General features: G+C 39.8%; 2 protein-coding genes across 2 annotated transcripts; one reads left to right on the top strand and one right to left on the bottom strand.

Moving 5' to 3' along the window:
* The first annotated feature begins 4,938 nt into the window (after nucleotides 1–4,938).
* Nucleotides 4,939–16,146, top strand: LOC103142339 (myosin light chain kinase, smooth muscle-like). The gene is made up of 18 exons (XM_007558365.2): nucleotides 4,939–5,067; nucleotides 5,203–5,622; nucleotides 7,709–7,855; nucleotides 8,568–8,726; nucleotides 8,826–8,945; nucleotides 9,248–9,292; nucleotides 9,407–9,537; nucleotides 9,621–9,777; nucleotides 10,769–11,077; nucleotides 11,150–11,246; nucleotides 11,938–12,141; nucleotides 12,215–12,432; nucleotides 13,279–13,402; nucleotides 13,676–13,828; nucleotides 13,979–14,108; nucleotides 14,252–14,333; nucleotides 14,468–14,608; nucleotides 15,596–16,146. The coding sequence occupies exons 2-18, from the start codon at nucleotides 5,472–5,474 to the stop codon at nucleotides 15,799–15,801; spliced, it is 2,574 nt and encodes an 857-aa protein (XP_007558427.1). The 5' UTR covers nucleotides 4,939–5,067; nucleotides 5,203–5,471; the 3' UTR covers nucleotides 15,802–16,146.
* Nucleotides 16,147–16,548: 402 nt separating this feature from the next.
* Nucleotides 16,549–25,158, bottom strand: coasy (CoA synthase). The gene is made up of 10 exons (XM_007558367.2): nucleotides 24,802–25,158; nucleotides 22,141–22,892; nucleotides 21,029–21,243; nucleotides 20,646–20,777; nucleotides 19,678–19,867; nucleotides 18,483–18,547; nucleotides 18,307–18,391; nucleotides 17,863–17,960; nucleotides 17,212–17,358; nucleotides 16,549–17,121 (listed from the first exon to the last, which is right to left on the bottom strand). The coding sequence occupies exons 2-10, from the start codon at nucleotides 22,826–22,828 to the stop codon at nucleotides 17,083–17,085; spliced, it is 1,659 nt and encodes a 552-aa protein (XP_007558429.1). The 5' UTR covers nucleotides 22,829–22,892; nucleotides 24,802–25,158; the 3' UTR covers nucleotides 16,549–17,082.
* Between the last annotated feature and the right edge of the window lie 412 nt (nucleotides 25,159–25,570).

Below are 25,570 nucleotides of genomic sequence, written 5' to 3' on the forward strand. Positions count from 1 at the left end.
TCCTGCTAAAGAGCCCCCTGGCGGTTGAAGAAAAATCCACAGAAAAGCCGCACCGGGCTAGAAGCTGCATGGTTCAAAGTGGGGGGGGGGGAAAGTAGCGCTTATAGTCCGAAAAATACAGTATTTTTTGTTACATTACAACTGCAAGTTAAGTATGTTAGCGCGATTTTATGTGGTTGTCAAATATATAAAGTAGATCATCATTACATGCAGTAATCCAAAGTGATATGTGATGTTCCATGTTTTTCCAAATAGAAATTTAAGTCCACTTGTGTAATTTACTCTCAGCTCTTATGTGACATCCTCAGATATTTGTTGGAAAACATTAGTGCAAACAGCATCATGGTGACCAAGGAACAGGCAGGCGATGGATAAAATTATGGATTGGTTTTAAGAAAATTTGATTATAAAATAATATTCTATACTGTAAACATTGACATCCAATCAGAAGCGGCCCATGGTAACTCCATAGACCACAACTGGTAGGAAAAACTGTTTCCTCTCAACTAGTGAATTACATCAGTCTCCATTTTAAATGGAGAGTTTGTTTATCCTAAACAGATTCGTCCTTAGCCGATTCAGGAATTTGATCCCAAAAAGCAAAGGCCAAATTCAAAGGACTTGTTTTGCTGCCATTAAATGAATCTCTCTACACAGCTTTGTATAGAGAGACTCATTTAATTGCAGCAAAACAAGTCCTTTGTGTGAACTCATGAGATTTTGTCTGTAATCTTCTCCTTCCCAGCTCTTTTAAGTTTTATCAGATTGCATGCATAGAAAATTACACAACAGTTAAAAACAATCTCACTTAAGATAGTTGCAGTTTAGGCTGCATCAGCTATGACAATTTTACAATGCATAGCATCGTGCAGAACATCGGCTATTACAAAATGGGTCCTGGGGGCCATTTGCGGTTCTCTGAAGGCTTTTGGGAAGCTCAGTTGAGAATGGAGCAAGTCTGATCTGCAAGCGGTGGTCGGTTGATGCAGATGGTACAAAAAATAGATTCCCATTTATTAAGTGTTTGCATTCATCTGATGTTTGAACCACAAACTTACTTCTTCTCCAAAACAAAATTTACTTCTCAAATAAAGAAAACAATTTTAAAAAATGGACAAACTGTGGGTCTTTCTTATGTTTTGTATCTACAATAATTTACAGATCTGTTTTCTACAAAGATCCTACTATTTTGTTAAGCTTAATAAAAATGAAATTGTTCAGTTTATGATTGAGCAGATAAATAAAAAAACAGACATGAAAAGTTTGTTTTAAAAGTATTATATATATAAAACAATAATATTCTTGCTTCCCCAAATGCTTTCGATGTAATGACTTTGGCCCTCATGGCAAAGTTGCCCCTCACCCCCACCTTCTTTAAATCAGACAAAATTGGTGTCAGACGTTTGTGCAGCAAAATTTTTTGTTTGTGCCGTTTTGGCTTTGAAGATATTAATGAAAGTGTAAAGATCAAAAGGTCAACCAGCCCCACCACTTTCATGAAATCAAACAAAACAGATGTCAGTCAACTCGGCTACGTTTGTGCAGCAAAAACACAGCACAAACGTAGTCGAGTTGACTGACTAGTTGGGCTGGTTGACCTTTCACAACCTCTAGAAACATTTCAATATATCTGTAAAATGACAGTGGTATTTTAAAGATATGCCACTGTCTGTGCAGCAAAAACGAACATTTTTGCTGCACAAACGTAACACAAATGTTTGACACCAATGTTGTCTGATTTGAAGGAGGTGGGGGAACCAACTTCACTCGAGTCAAAAATCTTGGACACCACAGTTCTACAACTAGCCAGAGTGAAAGGTCCTCCACAAGGGGGCGCACTTTGCTCCTGTTCTACCTTGAAAACGCCTCGAGTCAGTTACCTTGCAGATACAAGGACACATCCCTCACATAAAGTCTGCTCTTTGTTTCATTGTCTTGGACTGATGGACTATTGTGGAGTCCCCAAGAGTTGGAGCGAGTTTCTGGAAATGAGACGGATAATGGCTTACAGAGAGTCTTTGAAGGACTCCATGAGAACAGGAAGTTAAATCATTACCATAGTTGGAGCACTCAGTGCTCAGAAAGGACTGTGTCCTTCCCACGCTGCAATGCTTTTCCTGTTTGGAATTCCAAAAGAATTGGTCAAAACTTTGAAATGTTTTCATGTGATAAGCATGATTCCCATCAAGGCACAAAGCACTTGAAAGCAATAAATTACTCTTTTTTTTTTAAATCCTCTTTTCGTGATGAAATGAGTGGAGCAGCCCAGAAAAGCAGTTTAGTGTAAATTTCAGGATGCACATACGCACATTTTTGACATTTATCTCCCTGCCAGTAGACCGGGAAATAAATAAACTGCAGGGTAGATAGATAGATTCTTCATTCAAACTTTCGACTGATCAACAAGAAACAGGAAAAACGTAATTGACAAATGTTACGGTCACTGACCTCTAGGAGCTCTCTTCATGAAAGAGCTCTCTTTTGTGTCTCAGTTTTCCCTGGCTGCCACAGGTGGGATGAGTTGGGGCTCGTCAGCCATCCTACAAAAAGCAGCAAGCTGAAGATGCCAGACCCCTTCTTTTGTTGTCCTGGTCCTGGACCTGTGATCCTGTGTGGGAACTGAACTGAACTGAACTGAACTGAACTGAGCTTGCTGTGAGCATCTTTGTGAACAATTGTCCAAGACGTGTTTTTGTTCAGAGGTGGAAGCTGATAGGGGTTCTCTGCCATTTTTTTTTTTTGTGTGAACTGTTTTCTCCTGTTCTTTGGTTAGTAAGGGAGTTTAGGTTTTGTATTTTCCTTTAGTTCTTCTTTAGAAAGTGGTTGTTTTATTTTATAGTTATAAGGGGGTGTTTTGTTTATTATTTTGGCCATGGAGACCCTGAAGCATTAAGCTCCCCTGTGTTGTTTTTTATGGCTCCTGTTGTTGTTTTATCAGGATTGTAAAATAAATTATACTTTTGTTACTCATCAACTGTTCGGATTACTTTTTCGTTTTATGTTTAAGCCCAGTGCCAGAATTTACTTTAGGGATTTAAGGGTGGGGTTATAACAAACTTTATCGCAGATCTGTTTTTGCAAAGAAAATCATCAAAACCTCCTGAAACAAAGAGAGAGAAACAGGGAAAAACTCAAACAACTCACTTTTGAACATGAAAGGAACAGCGGAGCGATTCTGTTTGCGAGATAGCTCCTGAATTTAACATATTTCTCCAGCAGATTTCATTGGGTTTGTTTATGGTTAAGATATGTGAGCCTGATTAATGAGGCATCCAAAACCGAGCAGAGCTGAGTTTTACGACGCTGTGCAGAGCTGCAGAGACTGATTTCACGTCGGCTTCATCGTTCCTCGGGCTGCTCCATCCATCCATCAGTGTGTTTTGATGCGAGGCGACATGTTTGCTGTCTGAAGTAAATGACGGTCAGCTGCTACATGGTACCACCCACCCCCCACACAGCTGGCAGCCTAGAAGTTTTCTGACATTTTTTACTTACATTTCACCCCAAACATCACATCTATTGGGAAGTAATCCTCAACATTCGCTACAGTGTTTTTTGTAGTTAATCTGAATCAGTCAATTACTTATTAAAAACACTTTGAAGTATATTTTTTGTTTAGTCTCAACACTGTGAACATTAACATATGGGGCTCATGTGGGTTGAAAAATGGCTCCCAGATGGGTTACACAATGGCCCCCTGTCATTCAGCTGTTTTTTGTTCAGCCGTTTTCCCTCTTTGACATTAAAATCTCAACAAAGAATCAACATAATTTGATGCTGCAATGTCTGATTTGCCACCACAAGAAAATGTGTCTATTTGGAGATAGGACAAAGAAATAAAATATGACTGAAGACTGTTATTTTTTAAATCAAAAACACTGAAATTCTGGGATCTTGCAACATCATTTAAAACTGTACAATTCATGTTTAAAGTAAGAAACCATCAACAATACACAAAATATGTTTTGTGACAGAGAAGGGGGGTTATAATTTAAGAGGACTAGGACATTAAAAAAAACAACAACAATAGACTGAGTTTTTGTTTATTGGTGTGTGGAGGAAATTAATGGACTGAATGATGAGTTCAAAACAAAGTAGAAATATAAACTTGCTTAAAAAACTGTTTAAAAGGAGCTTATTGGGAAATATGTAGTATGAGATGTATAAGAGTGTTTCAAAGACCAAAAATGCTATTGATATTTGTATATTTAAAGATGATAATGTGAGATTTAAGTGTTATGTAATGTGGAAATAATTTAAGTTTATTTGGTGTCTGGAGATTTAAATGTTTATAAGTTGATGGGAGGAGCAGGAAATGAGATCTTGTATCTTCTACCTGCTCCTTTTCAAACGGATAACGTAACATTGCTTGTCATTGGACATGATAATTTATTTTTATTTTTTTCTTGCTTGCTTGCTTTTGTCTGAAATAAACAAGTGTGAAGGTCAACAAATGCACACCACACTTTTAAGATTTTTATTTGTTTAAAAAAAAAAGAAAAAAGAAAAAAAAAAGAAAGGACGCGGCCCACGTTGTTCTTTTGTCAAAACAAAAATCCAATAAAATACATTGAAGTTTGTGGTTGTAATGTAACAAAATGTAAAAAAAAAAAAAAAGTTGAAGAGGCAGGAAAACGTCTTCCAGGCACTATGAACATCATTTGAATACTTAGACTAGATAAAGGTAGCCAGTGGCAAACATGTTCACAACGTAACTTAAGACACACCTTGAAAGCATCTATTTGAATATAATTTGCAAAAAAAAGGGCCCATTGTTCAAGGCAAACCTCTGAGGTCACATCATCCCTGCTCTCCACTTTTACTCCTGCAATCAGACTAAAAGCCATTTCAGAGATTTTTGTAGATATTTTCTCACTACAGTCGAATAAAGGCTTTGACATAGTTGCTCTACTGGCTCTTCTTGTTTCCTCACTGCGACTCTGTTACAACAGCTCACGCAACGCTTTGTTGAGTGTTTACAGGGAGAAGGGAGAAGGACAAGAAGTACAATGGCAGAGACGAGCTGACAGCAGAGATTGGATTTGAACGAGGGAACCTTTTTTAGAGGTAATTTTGCTCTTAATCCTCTTTTTCTGATTTCTTATTCTTTCCCCATCTTGTTGCTATCGGTTTGTCTTCAGGTTGAATGCTTTCCCTCACCCACTCACTTCCTTCTCTTACTCTTCCCGTCCCTTTTTTCAGCACAGAGGGCCAGCGGGGGCTGGACATCTGTGTTTTTGATTGGCCTTCCCGATAAATCTGCCTGTTTCCTGCACATGTACTGTGTGGGGCAGAGAGAAAACAGAGGCTCTCTCTGAAGATGTGCGAATACAGACAGAGCTGTGAAGTTGCACCCAACTTTCACTTTGGGCTTTTAAAGTGAGGAAATCAAACCAAAACCCTCAGGCAGGGGGGAAAGAGCAGGACTCACAGATGTGCAACAGCTGGTGATTTCTTGTTCTGACTGAAAGATGGACAAGGACGATAAGAAGCCGAAGACGTATGTGTCCACCTTCCGGATGGCCCTCAAGCCTCAGGGAGGGAAGCAGAGACAGAATGGACTGGACACCACAAGCAGGACAATAACAGGAAACAACAAGTTCAGATGTTCATCTGCAACAGGTAAAATCTCAGTAAACTGTAAAAAGAAGTTCAGTTTTCAAAGCTTTTTTCTAACAGCTTGTAGTGAGATCATTTTATAATCATCTGTGGACCAAAAACATTCAAACTGAAACATCTATTTTGACATCCATCTCTTCAATGACAGAACAAGCCCAAAACAAGAATGGCTGAATACTTTTGATTCAATACAAAGAAAAGCTGCAAATTTTATGTTTTATAAAAAATATATATATATAGTAGCTTATTTTAAATTTAGGATGTAACTTATTCTTTTAAAATTTGGGGTGCATGGGAGAAGAGAAATGCCATTGTAGTAATGCCACTGTTTAGATGTTTTAAGGATTTTAGTGACATTTTCTAAATTAAAGAGAAATCTTTAAAGATCCAGAAGGAAGACCAACAGAAATTAGTGCATAATTGTGAAGTCAATGTGAAAGTTTTGGATATTAGTTACAAATATAATCTAAAAATGTGGTTCATTTGCTTTCTTTTTCTGTTTTCCAAAATCACCCTATTAGCAAAACAAAACAAACAAAAAAAGTCCAAATATGTGTCATTTAACTTCCAGCAGAACAACGATCCTAAATATATGCAGGTAGCGCTACAGTGGAACGGCTTAGATTGAAGCAGTCGTATATTAGAATGGCCCAGTCAAAGTCCAGACCTAAGTCCAATTGAGAATCTTTGGTAAGAACATTAATGCTCACAGATGTTCTTCATCCAATCTGAAGGAGTTTCTAGATTGGTAAAACTGGTAGAGACATACCCCCAAAAACTTGAGGCTGTAGCTGCTGCAAAAGTTGGTGGCTAGACATAAATGCATGCCACACATTTCAGATTTTTGTTAGTTGAAGATTTTAGTAAATGATGCACAATTTTCTTTCCACTTTGTGCTTATGCAGATGTGTTTGTTGGACCATGAAATGCACTCAAGTGTGTGATTATAATGTGATAAATGTGACAAAATTTAAAGCTTAAGTATCGCAGACCAAATGTTGTAAATCTGCTTCATTCCTGAGTTAACTTAAGAAAAAGTGAGTATAATTCAAATTATTAAATTTTAGTTCACAATCCATAAGGGTTCTCTTGCACATTTTTCCCCACATTGCATAACTTGTACATCTGTGAGATACTTGAACTCTGCTCTGCTTATTACGATAGAGCAAAATGACAGCCTGCATCTATTAAAACGCCAAGAGTTTGGGACTAAAAAGAGACGCCTGGAGTCCAGACCTATTACTCAAGAGTAAACATTTGGTCGTCTCTGTTCCTAAACATTTACAGAGTCTCCCCAAAAGAAGATTGGATGCAGCATGGTGATAAAACAGGTTCACAACCCTACAATTTGCAGGCCCAAATCTTTTGTGATACGCTTCCAAAAAAGTTTAAATAATTTAGTTAAAATTTTGTTTGTATTTGACAAATCACTAGCAGTTTTTTTTTAAAGAAATCAACTTAATCAGTGCCACATGTAGAAAGGAATTTGTGACTCTTCATTTCTCCAACCCACTAAACTTCCTGCCGGTACTTTAAGCTTAAAATAAAAGCAGGTATGTTGAGGATTTCCAGGAAGAGAAGAGAAGCATCAAGGTTTGTTTTCAGCTAAATTCCAACATGGTTTCAGTCCAACATGCGACATCCCCCCCACCCGCATTCTTCACTAAACATACACCAGCTTTAACAGAGTGAATTTCTTCCTTTATCCGCCGGTGACCACCCATTGCCCACCCTGTTCCACATTCCAACATCAGTCCATCTGTACATCTGTGGGGAAAAGCTCGTAAACACCTTGAAAAACTCCCACACTTTAAAGACCACCACTGTAATGTCAGAGATAATTAATCCAACTGAATATTTACATTAGTTTCAGATTTCTAAATGACAACCTCTGCAGCATTCCAAACATTTTGATCGGCGGTTATGGAGGTGTAATCTCTTCAGGCATCTACTTTGCTAGATGTAGAGCTCTTAAAAAAAACAAACTGATACATTAGGACTTAGATGAGCTCGTTCCTGCTGGTTGGTCAGTGAAAAACAAAAAGTAAAATATGACTCAACATGCTGAAGTATCTACTTTTCTTCAAAGGTGTCAAACAAGGAATGACTCAGAGTTTGGAAGCACCCAAATTTAAGGAATCGATCAGGGATTGCTCGGTCTGCGTCGGAGGCGACGTTACATTTCAGGGTGTTATCACAGGAACTCAGCCGCTGAATGTTTCCTGGCTGCACAATGGTGAGTGATGCAATGTTTCAAAATGATACACATCCTCCACAATTATTGGCATTCCTGAAAAATGTGTAAAAACCTTTATTGCTCTAAACACTAAAAACCTTTGATAAATATAAAAATATAACCATTACTTTGAGTATAAGCTGTGTAGTCAACATATGTTGAGTAATAAGTGTTGCTAAACTCATTAGCACCTTTAAAATGTGCTTAACTAAAGCCTTTTTTGAAATGTATTCTTTAACAATTTTAAGTTGATCATTATCTTTAGGAACTATTGTACGAGTAATCCAGGACTTCCTGTTTTCTTGTGGCGCAAGTATAACTTGTTAGCATGTGGCTTCATAAACTCTTTCTGAAATGTTAAAGAAAGTACCTTGTGGCTTCTGAAAATGGTTCATCATTTGGTCCGTCAGAAGGCAAATAATCCGAAACATATGGCCAAATCTGCACAGAATTGATCCAACAGACACAAAATCTGTCGTCCTCTATCTGAAAAAAAGATAGTAAGACATTCTGGAGAGAAGGTCAAAGATCGTCCTCTCTCTGTTTGTTTGAGAAAAACGCTGAAGAGCTTTTCTGTTGGTACTATAGCATGTTGAACAACAATTGGAATATTTCCCTGTTGGTAAATGTGATTAAAGTAAAGGATGGGATTTTTCTGCATTTCTCCAGTGTTTAAATTTAACTTATTAGACATATCCTTCTTTTTGCTTAGGTGTTGGTGTGACTGCAGGTAGAACTTCCTTTAAAAATAGCGTTGCCAGTCTGACCCTGACTCAGTGTTCAAGCGGACATGCTGGTGATTACACTTGTTTGGCCGAAAACAGTGCCGGAAAGGCAACCAGTAGCGCTCTGTTACATATTAAAGGACAAGGTAAAAACACACAAGGACCAGTAGAACCGGTATCAATCAGTACGAGCCTATTGAGGAGAATTATTTACACAAAATCCATGTCACTGTGTTTTGCAAAAGAGGCCGGAACAAAGGAAATCCCCACATCAAGCAGCCATGAGCCGAGCAACGATGTCTCATCGGAATCGGAGTCTTGTGAAAACACTGAAGGGGAACGGCAACACAAAGAAAGAGATCAAGGTAGATTATTAACTTGTTTTTTTTCGTCATTTAAAAAATAATTGCTTTAAGAGCATGAAACAATTTCATTTTATTTTGTTTTATCTTCTCATATGAAATAAATCCCAATAAGCAGGACTCACAAGTGGAGACAAAATTTACCCATCTGGTCAGGAAAGATCTAATTCTGGCTGATTGATTCAGTGCTTTTGTTTGCTTCTGCAACCAATCATGACTGCTGCTTCGTGATTGGTTGGTTTCTCTTCAAATTCACCTATCATGACACCTAACTGTAAGCCCACCTACTTCTTTATTCTCCACAGTTATCAGAGACTGCAGACTTCAAACAAAAGCTGCTCCGAGCAAAGGTAAGTGTGACATTTACAAGTAAGCAGCTGAGCTCAGTCAGAGTTTCCATTGTTTGATTCCAAATCCTGCTGAAATGTTGGGTGTTTTCTAACCTGATTTTACGTTGAATTCAGGTCCTCCAGTGAAGTTTGTAGACCCACCAGAAAAGGTGGAGGTTTGTGTGGGTCAGAAGGCTCGGCTTCGCTGTGTGTTCAAGAGCAGCTCTCTTCCCGTGGCCTGTTGCTGGATTTACAACAGAGCCAAAGTAAAACTGCTACAGACTCAGATAATTGTGGTGAACCCAAATCTGTGCTTTCAGACTCTAAAACCGACCTTTTCCTTCTCCAGGTGGTGTCAGGAGGCTCCAGGGTGACCGTGAAGAACGAGAAGACCCAGAGCAGTTTGGAGGTCTCTGAAGCCGCTCCAGAAGACACGGGCTCGTACACTGTGGTTGTCCGAAACAGACACGGCTCCGCTCAGCACACGGTGTCGCTCAGTGTCATAGGTGGGATTGGACATCTGATGTTCTACATGAATAAATACAAACATTTGATGAATATTTATACTGTAGAGATGCAGAGAATTCAACAAAAACATAAAATGGGCCTCTGTCCCCACTTTTGCTAGCCAAACAACCTGATCTGACTCCAGTGAAGGTGTGCTGTGATATCTGGTACCAAGACATTGGCAGGAAATCGTTCTGTAATTGGAGAGGTGTTGCCTTTACGGATAAGGATTGGGTTGGGATCTGGGATATTTGGTCGACTCTAAGCCATCTGCAGAAAGAGGTTCCAGTCATCAAAAAATATGGTTTATTTGAAAAGATATCCACAATCTACAACCATATGTGTCAAAGTAACATCCATATCAATGGCAAGACCCACAGCATCAAACTGCATGTGATGGCTTGTTTGATCCCCATGGTACCATGTGCTGCCCAGGTTAGCAGCATTACTGGGAAAATCAAGTGATTTAAAAGAAAATATTTAATAAACCAGATCTCCTCCTTCTGGTGGTAAAGTTCTGGTGCTTGTTCATTGAGGGCACTTCCAGAGTGGTTAGCATACATACTCTGATTGGTCTCCAGCTACCAAGCCCCTTGAGCAACAAACGGCAATGCAGGGTTCCAACACTTTTCTACCAGAACCAGTGTCGGCTTCGTCTGCAGTTTGAGCTGGAGTAACTCATCTGTTGAATTGGACCACATAGGTGAACATTTGTGATACCACTTTCCCTCCTTCTGACCTTTTCTGATGGATACTAACAAATACATATTATGGGGGACAAAAAACCCCACAAAACATGCATGTTTGGAGGTACACTGAGCCTGACAACCTGCCATCCCAATATTGCTTTTGTCAGATTCACTCAATTTTTTTTCTACCCATTTATGCTCAACAGTTAAACTTTGAGATGTAAAAGTTCATTTGCTGCCACCCCAATGGTGTGATGTATATTTACTCAACAGGTTTAGAAAAATCCACTTTGCTTTTCAGATCGACCCACTCCCCCATCGTCCCAGCCTGTTGCTTCCAGGATCTCGACCCAATCCTTGGTTCTGTCCTGGACGGGCCCCTGTTACGACGGAGGCACAGCTGTGTTGGGTTACATCGTAGAGGCCCTTCAAGACGGCCCCATAGAGCCTGGAAGCTGGACTAAAATAAGTAGGTGTAAGAACACCTCGAGCCACATTTGTTCAGGTTTGGAGCCTCTGGGACGGTACAAGTTCAGGGTTAGAGCCTGGAACGTCGCAGGTACCAGCGACCCGAGCCAGGAGACTCCGTACATCAAGATGGCAACCTCAAGTGAGTGATGCGCTGGTACTGTTGATAGAAGTGTCTGTTCAGATTGAAAACTGACTTTGTTTTTGCTTAAAGAGGAAAACAAAGATGAGCCTGGCTCCTATGTGACGGTGACTATTGACACCAAACACAAAGTCAAGGATCACTACAATGTGCACGAGAAGCTTGGGGTGTAAGTATGCGTTTTTCTTTCTCATTAACATTAATTCATGCATGAAGGCAATTCATAATGCTGCTTGATCTCGTTATGGAGATTTCATTGATCAAAGAATGAGAATCTCTTTCAATAATAAGAGAAAGATTCATCTTTGTCTTTAAATTTCTTTATTTGAAGACAAAACCGTTCGAAGACTTGTCTCACTGAACGCAGTCACATCACATCGTTGTACAGTCACTGCAAGGGAACGACCCACCCAAAGTCTGATCTTATCTCTACTGCCAGATGGACCACAGAGACAATCCTTATGAACCTCATAAACTATCCCTCACCTCTTTAAGGGGACGATTTTCATGGCAGGAAAGAGAGGCGATAAGGATTTCAGGAGAAACTCCTAATTCTTTGTCAGTTACTCGTGCGTTCAGGGTCAAACAGGGGTTCAAACTACATTCCACGCATAACAGTCCTTTAAGACAATTACCAGATCAAGCATTTTACCCAAGATGTCTTCGGGTCTCTTATACTGTCACAGCTGCGGAAAACATTATCTGAAAACTTCTTTAATGGAAAAACACATCTTGCAGAAATACAAAAACACAGCAGATATAATCAGTAAATAAATGGTTAAAAAGTATCAGTTCCATCCAAAATGAAATGAGGCTAAAAACAAAATTTTCCATTACAATCTCACTTTTCATTATTCAAGTGGGAAGTTCGGACAGGTGTACCGAGTGACCGACAAAGAGACTGGCAAAGAGTTTGCAGCCAAGTTCTACCGAGCCCGGACCGCCAAGGACAAGGCAGAAGCTCGCAAAGAGATTCAAATAATGAACAAGCTTCACCACCCAAAGATAGTCCAGTGTCAGGCTGCGTACGAAACTCGTCCGGAGTTGGTCATGGTCATGGAGTTGTAAGTAACCTTTATCTGGTGATTGCTTCACATCCGAACCACCGGGTCCTTGAGTTGTGTTTTGTCTTCCCAGCATCGCCGGCGGGGAACTCTTTGAACGCATCGTGGACGAAAACTTTGAGCACACAGAACTCACCAGCGCTCGCTACGTGCAGCAGATCCTGGAGGGCATGCAGTACGTGCACAAGCAGAACATCATCCACCTGGACCTCAAACCGGAGAACATCGTCTGCGTGAACACATCCGGCACGCAGATCAAGTTAATTGACTTTGGCTTGGCCAGGGAGCTAGGTAAATGTGAAGATGATCTAATAAGTACATTTTTAATATCTTTTCTTTTTTCAGATAAACGTCAACTTTATATATTACACATAAAATATAGTGTTTTCTTTGTTTGTTTTTTTTAGATTTTAACATATGAAACACTGTCAAATATTTTAGTATCCTTTATATGTGCAACTTTGGAAGAGAACAGCCTTGACTGCATGCCAAAGATAACATCAGGGCGTCTCAAATGGCTAGACTTCTACAGCAGCAGTTATGTCGCAACAAGTCTTTTTTATAGATGACAGAGTGAAACTATTTCAGGAAAACGGAACTAAAGTACCTTGTTCTCTGTACAGACAATTAAAGACTCTCTTGTTGGATCAAATCTTAAATTATTTTGCTGAAAAGGTCTAAAATGTAAAAAATTGATGTTTATGCCTGGCAGGAGACACTCCACCAGATGAACAAACTTTGATCTAAATCATCTACTGTATGATTAAGGTCATTGTCCTGCTGGATCTTTGGCAGCATCTTGTTTTTCTTCAAGAAATGACTCTTATTTAGCCCTATTAATTTTTTTTTTCTTCAACTCAGCTTCTCAGTCACAGCTAAAGAAAAGCATCCCTCAGCATTAAGCTGCGTTTTTTTTAATGTGCTTTATAAATAAACTTATATTCTGCCACATTTTGATCTCCTCTGACCACCACCACCTTCTTCCAAATATTTCTCATCATTTGTCATGTCAATAAATACTTCCTCCTGAGTTTAGGGAGGATGAAAGCTGTTGCAAAGCAGTGGACGTTAGAGGAGGTCCTAACATGAGGAATGACTCTTTGCAAATGATCGTTTTTGTTTTCTCTCCTCCTGTAGAGGACGGTAAACCTCTGATGGTGATGCACGGCACTCCAGAGTTCGTTGCTCCCGAGGTGATCAACTACGAGCCAGTCGGATTTGAAACCGACATGTGGAGCATCGGCGTCATCTGCTTCATCTTGTAAGCTGAACTTTAGCGGTGATCGTTTGAATTTGAACGCAGCACTGTGTCTTTTTCCAAAAGCTTGTGGCTCAGAGTGTCTGAGTAGGTGCAGATTTGGCACCATCTGCTGGTTCTCCAACAGGAGCAGAACCTGCTGAGAGAGAACATTATCTTGTGTTATCAGTTGTAAACTAACTTTCTTCCAAGTAGAAATGTTGGCCGCAGGAAAATAATAGCTACCTTTCAAGGCGAGCTTGTCTGAGCCTGTTTTTTTCACCGTCTGTGATCCAGGCTCAGCGGAGAATCTCCCTTCCAGGGAGACAACGACGCTGAGACTTTAGCATTGGTGACAGCAGCCAGCTTTGAGTTCGACCCGGAAAGTTTTGAAGACATTTCTGATGAGGCCAAGGACTTCATCAGCTCCCTGTTGAAGAAAGACCGAAGGTTGGTCTGCCTTATGTTTTCAAATGATCACATGTTCAGCTAATGCTGATTACAAAACGGCTAAAAGGAGTATTTTACGCTTGATTGAAGAATGAAGGTAAGGCTCTGACGTTTGTTACTGCTCAATATCTGCCCATTTTTTGATAAAAGATCTAGGCTGTCATGCACAGAGGCCCTCGCGCACTCCTGGATGGCTTCCTTCACCCCTCTGACCCGCAGACCCACCAAGTCTCTGAATAAAGAGAAGATGAAGCGCTTCCTCGCCAGACGCAAGTGGAAGGTAGACCCAGAGCAGGACAGACGATGCATTTTCTAAACATGTCTCCTCTGAGGAGTTTTTAGTTTAAGCCTGCAAACGCAAACTCAAAGCCTGGCTGCGAGCGGCGTTGGTCATGAGTCACCGTTCCTCCTTTCACCCTACAGAAAACTGGCCAAGCTGTTTTGGCCTTGAACCGGATGGCTAACCTCACCAGCAAGACGGATTCTCCTGGCAGCTTCTCAGAGGGTAACGGACACAAATGCCTTCTTTCGTCCCACATCTCCTCGCAAACGCCAAATGACTCACAGTTGGGGGCTGTCACTTCAAGTTTACGCTCCTCTGATCACCGCGGCCTTGTTTCCGTTTTGTCGTCCATTCAGAGCCAGTGTGGAGCCACGAGGCAGAGGAGGCCATCCAGTCGCTGGACAAGCAGCTGCAGACTGAGCCGCACTTCCAGCAGGCCCTGAAGGACGTCACCCTTCACCAGGGAGAGACCGCTGAGCTGACATGCCTGGTGGACGGTACTGACGGAGCACTGATGCTCTTTATAGATCCAAAATAGGTTCTCAAGGAGCAAAACGGCAGAGAATGAGATACTTGGTGTGAATTGTGTGTTGGACAGCATTCTTTTAAAGTGGGAATGAGAATGAAATAAGATTTAGGTCTCCAAACAACCAAACTATGGAAAAACTCAGGGTGGATTTGATGCTGTAAAAGTAAGAACACAAAAGCTGACTTCTACCATTCGAAAACTGCTCAAATCTAAAAAACAAAAAAGTCACAGGTCCAAAACAGATTTAAAAAAAAAGTTATGCAGAAAAAAGATATAAAGTACTTAAAATCTGTAGAATAACACCTTGGTTTGTGGTTTGATGCTAAATGTGGATGTCGAAGTTAGTATTCAGATAGAACTGGGCAATTTAATTTGGTTCAGTATTTTTTTTTTATTGTTTTTGAAGAGTTTCTCTAAATCTCAGTTTATTTCTCCAAATAATGTCTTTTTGAAACTGGCTCAGATTCTGACAGGAGACTGGCGTGAATGGGAAGTCAAAGCAGGACACAAGCAGATTTCAACCTTCCTAAAACAAAACCTCAAAAAGGCAATCTATAGCACATCTGAATTTTAACACAAAACCCTTTAGTTTTTTACCCTGAAGACTCCATTTGAACACAAAATTGTGTGTTGCAATACAGATTGTCTTCTGCATAAGTGACTCAATTATGTATGAACTTTAAAAGTCGTCAGTGATGCATCTTATAGGTGCAAAACAGGTGAGCAACAATTGTGACTGGAACGCAGTTATATAATAACAAACACTTTTAATATAGATGACATTTACCATCCTAACAGAGGCCTGAAGAGTTGGAACAAAAGATCTTGGGTTGTTTTCAATTTCAGTATGAAATCAATTAAGAAACTTATAGATATTTGCCTAGCTGCATAAAACCAAGAAACAAAAAGTTTCTGTTTAATCGTTTGTTGTTTTTTTCCCCCCCCCAAATCACAGGTTACCCACAACCTGAGGTGAAGTGGCTTCATGACGAGGAGCCGGTGAGCGACTCGAGCAGAGTGAGGCTGCAGCAGGACGATGACGGCCTCTGCTCTTTGGTGGTGGCTGATCTGGCGCTCTCTGACTCCGGGATTTACGTGTGCAGAGCCCAAAACAAGCTCGGGGAGGCGATGTGCTCCGCAAAGCTGAAAGTCAAACTGTGAGAGAGTGTGCACTTGTGGATTTGCTTCGTTTAGGCCGCTACATGGACACTTGTTTTATTTTAGAGGACACAAATGGCTGAAGTCACAAATGTGTTGCATGACAGCGGTGCCATTCTGTTGAAAGGAAAGTTAGATTTTTGCTAGAGATTCACACTTTGTATTCCTCAGATATGGTTGAAAAGTCTTTTTTTAAGGACAAGGTAAAATATCAATGGCAAAATTTTATCAATTTTGCCATTGATAAAATTGATTGGAATTTTATCAATGGCAATACAGATGCATTTGTATATTAATATTGTTTACATAAGTTTTATAAAAGCACTGAAATAAAGACTCTTAAACAACACAACCTGGTTCATTAAATGTGTACAACACTTGGAGGGCTTAAAATTTAAAGTTCTGCTGCAAGTTTGTCCAAATGAATGAGGAAAATTTTACTTGATAGAAAATTTATTTTAGTGTTATGTTGTATGATGCAGTAAGATGACATACAATAAAAGCAAAATTGAGATTCAAGAACCAAGAATGCCCAAATTACAAGATTTCTATACTTTTTTCTTTGTAAACCTCAAGTTATTAGACATCGACTTGTTTAAATATAAGCAATTTTTCTGTCACTTCAGACCAAACACATGCGCTGATTAACAGATTGGATCTCGGAGAATCCGCTCCAGTTTCCCCCAAACATTTTTTTTTTAATTTCTCCTTTCTGGAAAACAATTACAAAGTTCAATGAGAGACTTTAAGTAATGCCTATTTGTGAAATAAGGATTTATTTACAAATTAGCATCCACATATTTCTGAACTATAAAATACCTTAGTAATATATAGTATTAACATTGGATACAGCCAAGAACACGAATGTTGAAATATGTAATGTTCACTGATCATTTAAAGACAACTTAAAAAAAAAATTTAATCTGACCTAAACCTCACTGGTTATTACTCATTTAAAATCTAAATTATCTTCGCTTCCAAGTTGACTTTCTCACATTCATCCTTAAATTAAGCATCTTGGACATGAAATGACACTTAAAAACCTCTGCAGAGGCTCAGGCACTGGGTTCTTGAATAAAGTGAGGGAGCCTGCTTGGTTAGCTAGAGATGCATGATGACTGTCCTCATGTTTTGTTTAAGGCAGTGTTTCCTCCGGTGGATTGGTCACTGGCGACACGCACACACGCACGCACACACACACACACACACACTTCCTTCTGCGTTTTCTCTCCACAAGTCAAAGCTGATGTAATCCAGAGATATTGTCTATCGTCCCTCTGTCTTCTAGATTCTCTTCTGAAGGAGATTCCAAGCTTTAAGTACCTTTAAATTAAATAAAATTTTTTTAAAAAGTCCATTTAAATTACATGCAACTGCTTCATGAAATGACTGACGTGATGATGAGTGTCTGACCTGTTTCCGGGTGACCTCTGACTCCCACAGAGTGCTCAGCACTACGTTAGCATACTTGACTTGTTTGCTGCTTGGCCACTGACTCTGCAGCCTGCAGAGGGCATCTTCTTTGCTGACCCCGTCCCGTTCGGTTATTCTTGTCACAGCCTGGATAGAATCGCCAAAAAAAAAAAAAAGCATCAGTTTCATAGCAAAGATAAGTTTAGAAACTCTGGTGCACTCTAGTGGCATTTTGTAAAAGAAACACAAAAAAAGGTTACCACATATTAAAACTTAATGCATGAAATGTTCAAACCGAATGTTTAATGGCGTTTGGTCCTTGAAAAAGTATTTATGCCTTTTGAAATTTTTCCCATTTTGTCACTTGACAACCAGAGACAGACTTCAATGTATGCAAAGTTTCAACTTCTTCTATAAATCTGAAGACAAACTTTTAGCTAACGCTTTGTTCGTCTAGACTCCAAATGTTTGCCAATTCATCTTTTCAAATGGGCTCAAGCTCAGTCCATTTGGATGTAGAGCTTCTGGTCAGGAATCCTAAGTTTTGCCACAGATTCTCAGTTGTATGTGAAACTGTATTGCAGCTATTAAAGTCTGTATAAGTGCTGCTTCTATTTGTGTCACTGAGAAATGTAGGTAAGAAATCATCACCTCCTCCTCAGGAATGATGATGACCCAAACCTCGTGGACCAAGTCTATCCAGCCGGCCTCCAGAAGAACAGCTGCATCCACCACACAAACCCCCCTACCTGAAAACCAACAAAGAAGAAATTATTTTAGGGACAAGACCATACTGTGGCTGAAAGCGTGACGGTGCATGCAACACGCAATTAAAAGTTTGTTGTTGGGATCAAACGTTCACATCAACTCTATCTATACATTAACTTTTGCAATTTTTGTTCCAGCTTCTCACATTTTTGTTATAAAAGTTTCTGTCAAACCGATTCTAGCAGAAGATCACAGCAAAAGCACGAACGTAAGAATGATTCGGCTTTTAATATAAGGATTCAAGAGAGCAAAAATACAAAAACCAGCTTCACTCAGACAGAAACACTGGAAAGAACTGTGAGCAGCTTAAATAATTAAATACATCACCTTCTTTCCTGGCTTGGTTTACTGCTTGCTTGACCAGAATTGCAATCTCAGGCCACACAATGTCTGTCAGACATTTTAACCGCGCCTGAAAAACAAACATCACCTTTAAATCAGTTGCAAAAGAACAGCTGCGCTTTGCAGAGACTTGCGATGCGACACATCCGGTGCTGAAATACCTGGTTCCCGAATACTTTTGATGCTAAAACTCGCCGGTTGATGGTTTTGTCCTCATTCAGAATTTCTGCAAGAAATGAGACAGAGAAAAGGATTAAAGAAACTCTGGAAGCGACATTTCTCCCAAGTTGACATTCTTTACTTTTAAAAACTCAAATAAGTAAGGAAGTAATAACAAAGTATCCCAGTCAAATTTCACACTGAAATTAAGAACTTGTGGCAGAAGTGAGACGGATGAGAGCAACTCTGGAGGAGCTGCAGCGATCCACAGCTCAGGTGGAAGTGGACATAGTCATTGTTACAAAGTCATGCAGGACACGAATCAAACATGTAGAAGGTACTCTAATCAGGATGGACCACCTCTGAAATTTCTGGGCTAAATGCAAACAAACGTGAAACATGGTGGTGGCAGCATCATGCTGTGGGAATTATTTTCTTTGGCAGGGACAGAGAAGCTTGTCAGAAGCAGGATTAGGGGAACTAAATACTACGCTAGGACGATAAATCATTTTTTTCTGTCTTTAAAGATTTAATTTGAGGAAAATCTGGATTTTTTTTCCCCCACACCAATGCACTCGGAGGATGTTAAGCCACCCAAAGTCAACTAACTTATATGACAAGCGAATTTCATGGCTTCTAATTATTTAGAATTTAGGTCAACTCACAGAAGGGACGATTGAAATAAAATCCAGTTTGTGAAAACATTTTCTGCCATTTTGTAATTTCTTTCTAAGAAAAGAAAGTGAGAAAAATCAGAAATCAAATTTGGTATGAGAAAAAAAAAAATCAGATTTCATTATAAGCCATATCACCTAGTCAGACTAAATAAAAAAAGAAAAAAAAAACAACAACACAGAAGCACAACAATACAAAACAATCAACCAAAGCCACTACAAAGTACTAATTTGTGTTGTTTGCAATGGGATTAAATATGAACAATGTACAAATGGTATCAATACTTTTGGAAATCCCTGTGTTTTTTTGTTCCAGTTCAGAATTATACACATAATATCTGATGGTTGTAGCTACAACGTGACAAAATGTGAAAACATTCAATGGGCGTTCTGCAACTACCGTATGTATCACGAAATACTTTTCAAGGAAATTAGCATCATCACTACATAATTCATGTTTAATAAGCACCTTTACTGATACCTGCCAGCTCTAACAAGCCCTGAAAGTAAAGCTAGTCTCTACCTGATCCGAAAACTTCGAGCACTTTCTGATAGCAGTGTGCACCGGGCTGGTACACCTCATGACCCAGCTTATCGCAGTCGATCCGAACCGCGCCCAGAACCTCCAGCTGTTTGGCCACGGAGCTCTTTCCACTGCCGCTGCTTCCCGTCAGACCGATCACATATGGTGTAGGAGGGAGGTGAGGCGAACCCTGACGCAAAGGAGGCAAAAAATAAAAATAAAAAAAATCCATGAGATGACAAGAACATTTCAATGAGGCTCCAGGCAGGAGAAGCAACAACAAAAACCAGTCAGGGCTCCTTGAGTCGAGTCAAACAGGCTCCCCGGCCTCACAGAGGAAACCGTCTGGATGACCAGCGGCGAACAGAGAGATTAGGTCACACTCATGCAAACCAGACTCCAGGTTTCTAACCTTTGTTCTGGAAGCTGTTGCGTTTCCTCAAACTTTATACTGGCCACAATAAAACCGAGCTTAAAAGATTAACTGTCCGACTTTTCAGCAATGGATTTAAAACTCAGCTGCTCTTTCCGATATGCCTGCTTTTATTCCTGTTTTGCAGAAAACACAGAAAAAACTGTTTTTTACTCTTGCAGACCAGAAAGAAATTTGCTCACTGGTTTTATTATGGCAAAAAAGTAACAAAAAAGAAAAGGAGCTTATTTAATCAATGAAATAAATCTTATGATATAAAATCTGTCATAGATTAGACAGGCGGTTTAGGTTTATCATTATATTTCACCGTAATGATGTTCAAGTTTATTGATACGTTTTGATGTTTTCACATCGTTAAATTACATTTATTGGTGTTAGAAGCAATAAACAAATAAATAAAGAAGCCAGTTCTTTTTGTTTCTTTTGTTTTTAGAATTTCTTAATCTGAGATGATAATTATAAACGAAAGTCATCTTTATATCTGATTATATATTATTTGTTTGACCAGGATTTGTGGAAAATAAGCTGAACTTACTTTAGGTGGGTTAAGGAGGGTGCCAAGTAGACGAGAGCGTAGACTGGAGGAGCTGATCTTCTCCTCCTCAATTTCGTTGCGGTGAGCATCCTTAAGCACCTGGATCTCATGAAGAACAAGAGGTGGAAGGTCCTAGTTAAAGTAAAAAAAAATAAAATAATAATATTACAACCTGCCTCCAAGTGATCTCCAATTTCAGGCTGTTTGTCAGACGAATGAAGGATCTATGATGAAATCTGTACAAGTGACCTGCGCTGATGTTACCGTGACAACGTGTCTGATTTCAGGTTCTGTTCAGCCTAAAATATTACAATAAACATCGTACAAAATACTTTCAAAAGTACATCAGGCAACATTGAACTCAGTGAAACGGGGCAGCGTACGTTCTCAGCGCGTTTCCTGTTGACGGCCTCGCCGCCCTTTCTCGTCTCCTCGCTGACCACGATGCACTTCAGCAGGGGGTCCACGATGGACACGCCGAAGGGGTCTTCAAGTGGGAGGATCTCCACCTGCAGGGACGGTTTGGTGTCCTGCAGAAACTCCTGGAGTCTCTGCACTCGCACAGAGTACGGCTCAATCAGCTCCTTTAGGACTTTTTCTGAAACCGGAGAGAAGCAAAAGTCAGCCAGAAGTTCCCCACATGTAGCGCCTTGCAGAAGTATCCGTTCTCCTCGAAATTTCCCGTATTGTGTCGTGTTACGGTCGCAGATTTCAAGGTACTTTATTGGGATTTTATGCGATAGAAAAACACATGTAGAGACTGAAACCTTTTGACCTGATAGCTTCTTCTAAATTTGATCTGCTGCTGTTGTTGTTTTTATTAACTGATCAATACTTAGATCTCAGAAGTTGCTCAATAGAAAACTTTTAAACAGGTGAAGCTAAATCTATGCCATTTGAAGCATTCTGGGTAAAACATATCACAGACAAATGTTTTTTTTTAATCTTAAATGCAAAATGTACTTATTTTTTGCTCAATTACTGCTTTGAAGGTGGTTTTCTTTCAGTAAATTGCCTTTTTTGAGTCTGTATAATAAGTAACAGATTACCGAAATATTTGACTACCATTTCAAGGATCAAATGATCCTTGAAATGGATCATTTCAAGGATCCATTTCTTGAAATGGATCCTTGAAATCCATTTCAAGGATCCATTGAAATGGATTTCAATGGAAATCCAAATCAATGGATGATCCTTGAAATGGTAGTCAAATAATAGATTGATAGAGTGTTTCAGCCCTAGTCATAAAACCAACTTTAATATCGGATCAGATTTTCATAATGGTGCATCCCTAATAAAAACCGTCATAAACCAAGTATAATTTATCTTCTGTTAATTAATTTATCTTCCTCTGAGTTGTTCTATCACATAAATTCCCCCAAAATACAATAACGTGGTCGTAGCATTCATGAATACTTTTGCAAGGCGCTGCATCATTTTACCATCAGAGCTTTTCATGAATAAATGTTGTTAAAGTCTTAAAAGGACCACTCACTTTTAAGCATTGCTTGGTCGCACACACCAATGACAAACCTCCTGTTGGCCAGGAGACACGAGATGCTGAGCAGCGTCTTGTGGGCTCCATGCAGGCGGTCGAACGTTCCTCCTACCACTACATCGCTGTAGGTTTCCATGGGTCCAGCCTTTTGTTCTTGGTCACATTTTGGCTCGTCCCCTTTCTCCTGCAGCTCTACCAGCTGCGGATGAAGCAGCACTGATGAGATACCGGGTCCACAGACATAGCAGTGGCCGGTGTACTTCTCCAGACACTGCTGGACCTGATTGGACTGATGCGGGTCCTGCAGCGCAAAGTCCGTCAGCACCACGTCTGGCGAGTGAAACAGAGGCTGCGGTGTGGGGAAGGGGCAGTTCGTAGCTGCGTTCCCGCCGCCGGCAGCCGGCTGAGCGCGGATGTTAGTGAGCAAAACCCGAACATCCAGGTGGCCGCATACGTCCGCCGCGTTGTTGTAGAGCCGAGTGATGAGCGTGGACAGGTCGACTACGGGTGAAATGAAAACGGGTCGAGGTTGGGTCCCACTGGTCAGGTTGAGGCCGGGATGGAGGTGGACGTACAGCGTGCGGTCGACGAGCTGAGCGGCCGAGCTGAGAACCGGAGCGATGCGCAACGGGAGAGTCTGGAGAGGAGATGTCAGCACAAGGATGCCTGTGCTGAACATGGACATGGTTGAGTCTGATGATCACAGGGATTCCCAGGAGTCTCAGAGGAGAGTCACAGTGGGCGGCTCACTGAGGAAGACAAAAGCGGGGTAAATTATAGGTAAAGAGCTTTAGTTCAGTGGTGTACAAACTTTTTACCCTGGGGGCCACAAAGGGCAAATTCAAACTCCTGGTGGGCCACAAAATTCATTAATATGTAAACATTTGTTTGTGATTGTTTTTTTTTTTGTTTTGTTTCTACTCAACAACATTTTCCTTTTTCAAAATCTGTTTAACTTTACAGATTCAAAACATGAAGAGGGCTTCCAACAGTTGCCTCTTACAAGGAAAACAATTTCCACTTTTTTGGGGGTCATTAATTATTTTCTACTTTGTTGGCCAAAATGTTTACCATTCTTGACTTGTGGTCAGGGGCCAAATGAAATCCTTTCAAGAGCCACAAATGACCCCCGGGCCACACTTTGAGACACCATAGCTTTAGTTTGTATTATTTAAATAAGGCAAAAGCTAATATTGTTAAAGGACAATACAGCTGAAATCAAAAGTTTATCTACACTGAATGAAAAGACACAAGTAACTTTTTCAAACTCACAAAAATGATTTCTATTTGCTAAATTCCACATTAATTACACTACAAAAATACAAAATCTTACAGAGTAATTTTTGTCTAGTTTCTAGTGCAAATATCTTAGTACACAGAAAATAAGATAAAACTATGTTACAAATAAGTTTTCTGCAAGATATTGGAATTTGTTTTAAGTTAATAATTTCTAAAAATTGCAGAAAAACATTAGAAGATTAATTCAAGACATTTTTCCCCAGGATATGCATGAATTAATCTGCCAGTGGAACTAGTGCTTTTTCTATAATTTTAAGGAATTATTGACTTAAAACAAGCTCCTATATGTTGTTTAAAAGTTACTTATGAGTTAGTTTTGTCTTATTTGAAGTGCTCTAAGATATTTGCACGAGAAACTAGACCACAATTACTTGGTAATATTTTGTGTTTCTGCAGTGTAGAGGAAGAGTATGTCAGAGATTTATTTATTAATGTCTTTAAAATCGGAAGTTTACATACAGAACAAGTACCAATTATTTAAACAGTGAATTAAATCCCAAAAATATATCAGGAAGAGAATTGTGGAGCTGTTCAAGTCTGAATGGCTGCAGCACATTCGTAATGATAAACTCCAATAATGTGGTCAGAGGTAAAGAAGGTTCAGTTCCTCCAGGTAAGGAGTGTCTCACTTTGGGACAAATTGCAACCACTGATTGCTCAGTAGCTGCTGACAAACCAGCTGGATTGACTGACGGGTGGTGTCATGTCATGTAACATGAAAAGCCAGATTACAGTTTGCAAATGCACACAGGGACAAACACCTTGATTTCTGGAGACAGAAACTAAAGGAGGATTTTTTTTTTCACCCCTGCAATTGGTTATATTTAAACACAGTGGTATATAACATTTTAACTCAGAGTTACAATGTCCAAACACCAAGCTTAGATGCACTTTAGGAGTGAACAGAGTGGTGCACTTTGCACTCTTAATTTGTCATTCTGGCAACAGATCAAAACCCCAAATTCGTTCAGTAATTGCTGATTAACATCAATACTTCCAATCGATACAAAAAGCTGTGCGACAATAAATGCAGTCACCTTTTTCAGTGTGGATTTAATATAATCTGTTGGTAAAGAGGTCTCATTTTTAAACAAAATAAATCATAAAATAGTCCCTTAAATTAGTCCTACTCACAACTAGCTAGCCACATTTAGAGCAACAATCATACTTCATAAACAATTGCACAAAGAAAACTGAACGTAAAGCAATAGGACCGAGTTAAATGTGTTTTATATCTATCATCCATAATTTAATTTGCATTTTTGCCCCATACACATGTTAAGGCCCAGAAACACAGCTTTAACTGTCGTTTGTAACTGACAGCTAACTGCATACATATGCAACTGAGCAGCTACTTACCCGATGAAGAAAGCTAACGAGACATGAAGAACGGACTAATCGTCATATGCACAGCTGTACACATATTTACTGTGCTGACTGTTCATCGGACAACCTTCATTTACACACACTTTAAGCCAGTTCACACTCCTCTTCTGTTTCTTACAGCTAGGAGGCACCTTCTGGTTGAAGTTACGGGGTCCGCATCATTTCCACGCAGCCGGAACACCGAGTAGGTGGAGTCTGCGAATTATTCCCCATAGAATATTTGTTTTGTCGAACATTAATGTCGGCATTCAAGATAGATATTTCTTATAGGTTGCCACTATTCGGTGAACATATCTCCCCGTATTGGGTTCTGTAAATAAACTCCTCACAAGCCGCTTCTGATCGAGTCTATCCGGCTTCCTCACCGGAGATGACAAAAGGAGCAGGTCCCTCACTTGATTTGTTAATAGTCACGTGACGTTTCACGAACAGGGGTCGCATTTTGTGGCAGTCAGCCGGGTGATGGGGCGGGTATACGATGACGACGCCGACTGGGAGGAATTTAACTCTTAAATTTAGATAAAATGCGTTTTTTTGGCGGTAGGAAGTGGTTATTACAAAGCAACCCACTGACAGCGTTAAAATCTAAACGCTGTCCCTTTACTTCCTGCCAGTATTCTCTATTGACTTATTTATACTTAACACTATGTTTGCTCAAAGACATAGTGTTTGTCTTTGACAAATACAGTAAGCAAGCTGTATTTGTCAGCTTGCTTACTGACAAATACACAAATTACATCTA

This window comes from Poecilia formosa, unplaced genomic scaffold (genome assembly GCF_000485575.1).
Source record: "Poecilia formosa unplaced genomic scaffold, Poecilia_formosa-5.1.2 Scaffold95, whole genome shotgun sequence".
In the NCBI taxonomy this organism is placed as follows: domain Eukaryota; kingdom Metazoa; phylum Chordata; class Actinopteri; order Cyprinodontiformes; family Poeciliidae; genus Poecilia; species Poecilia formosa.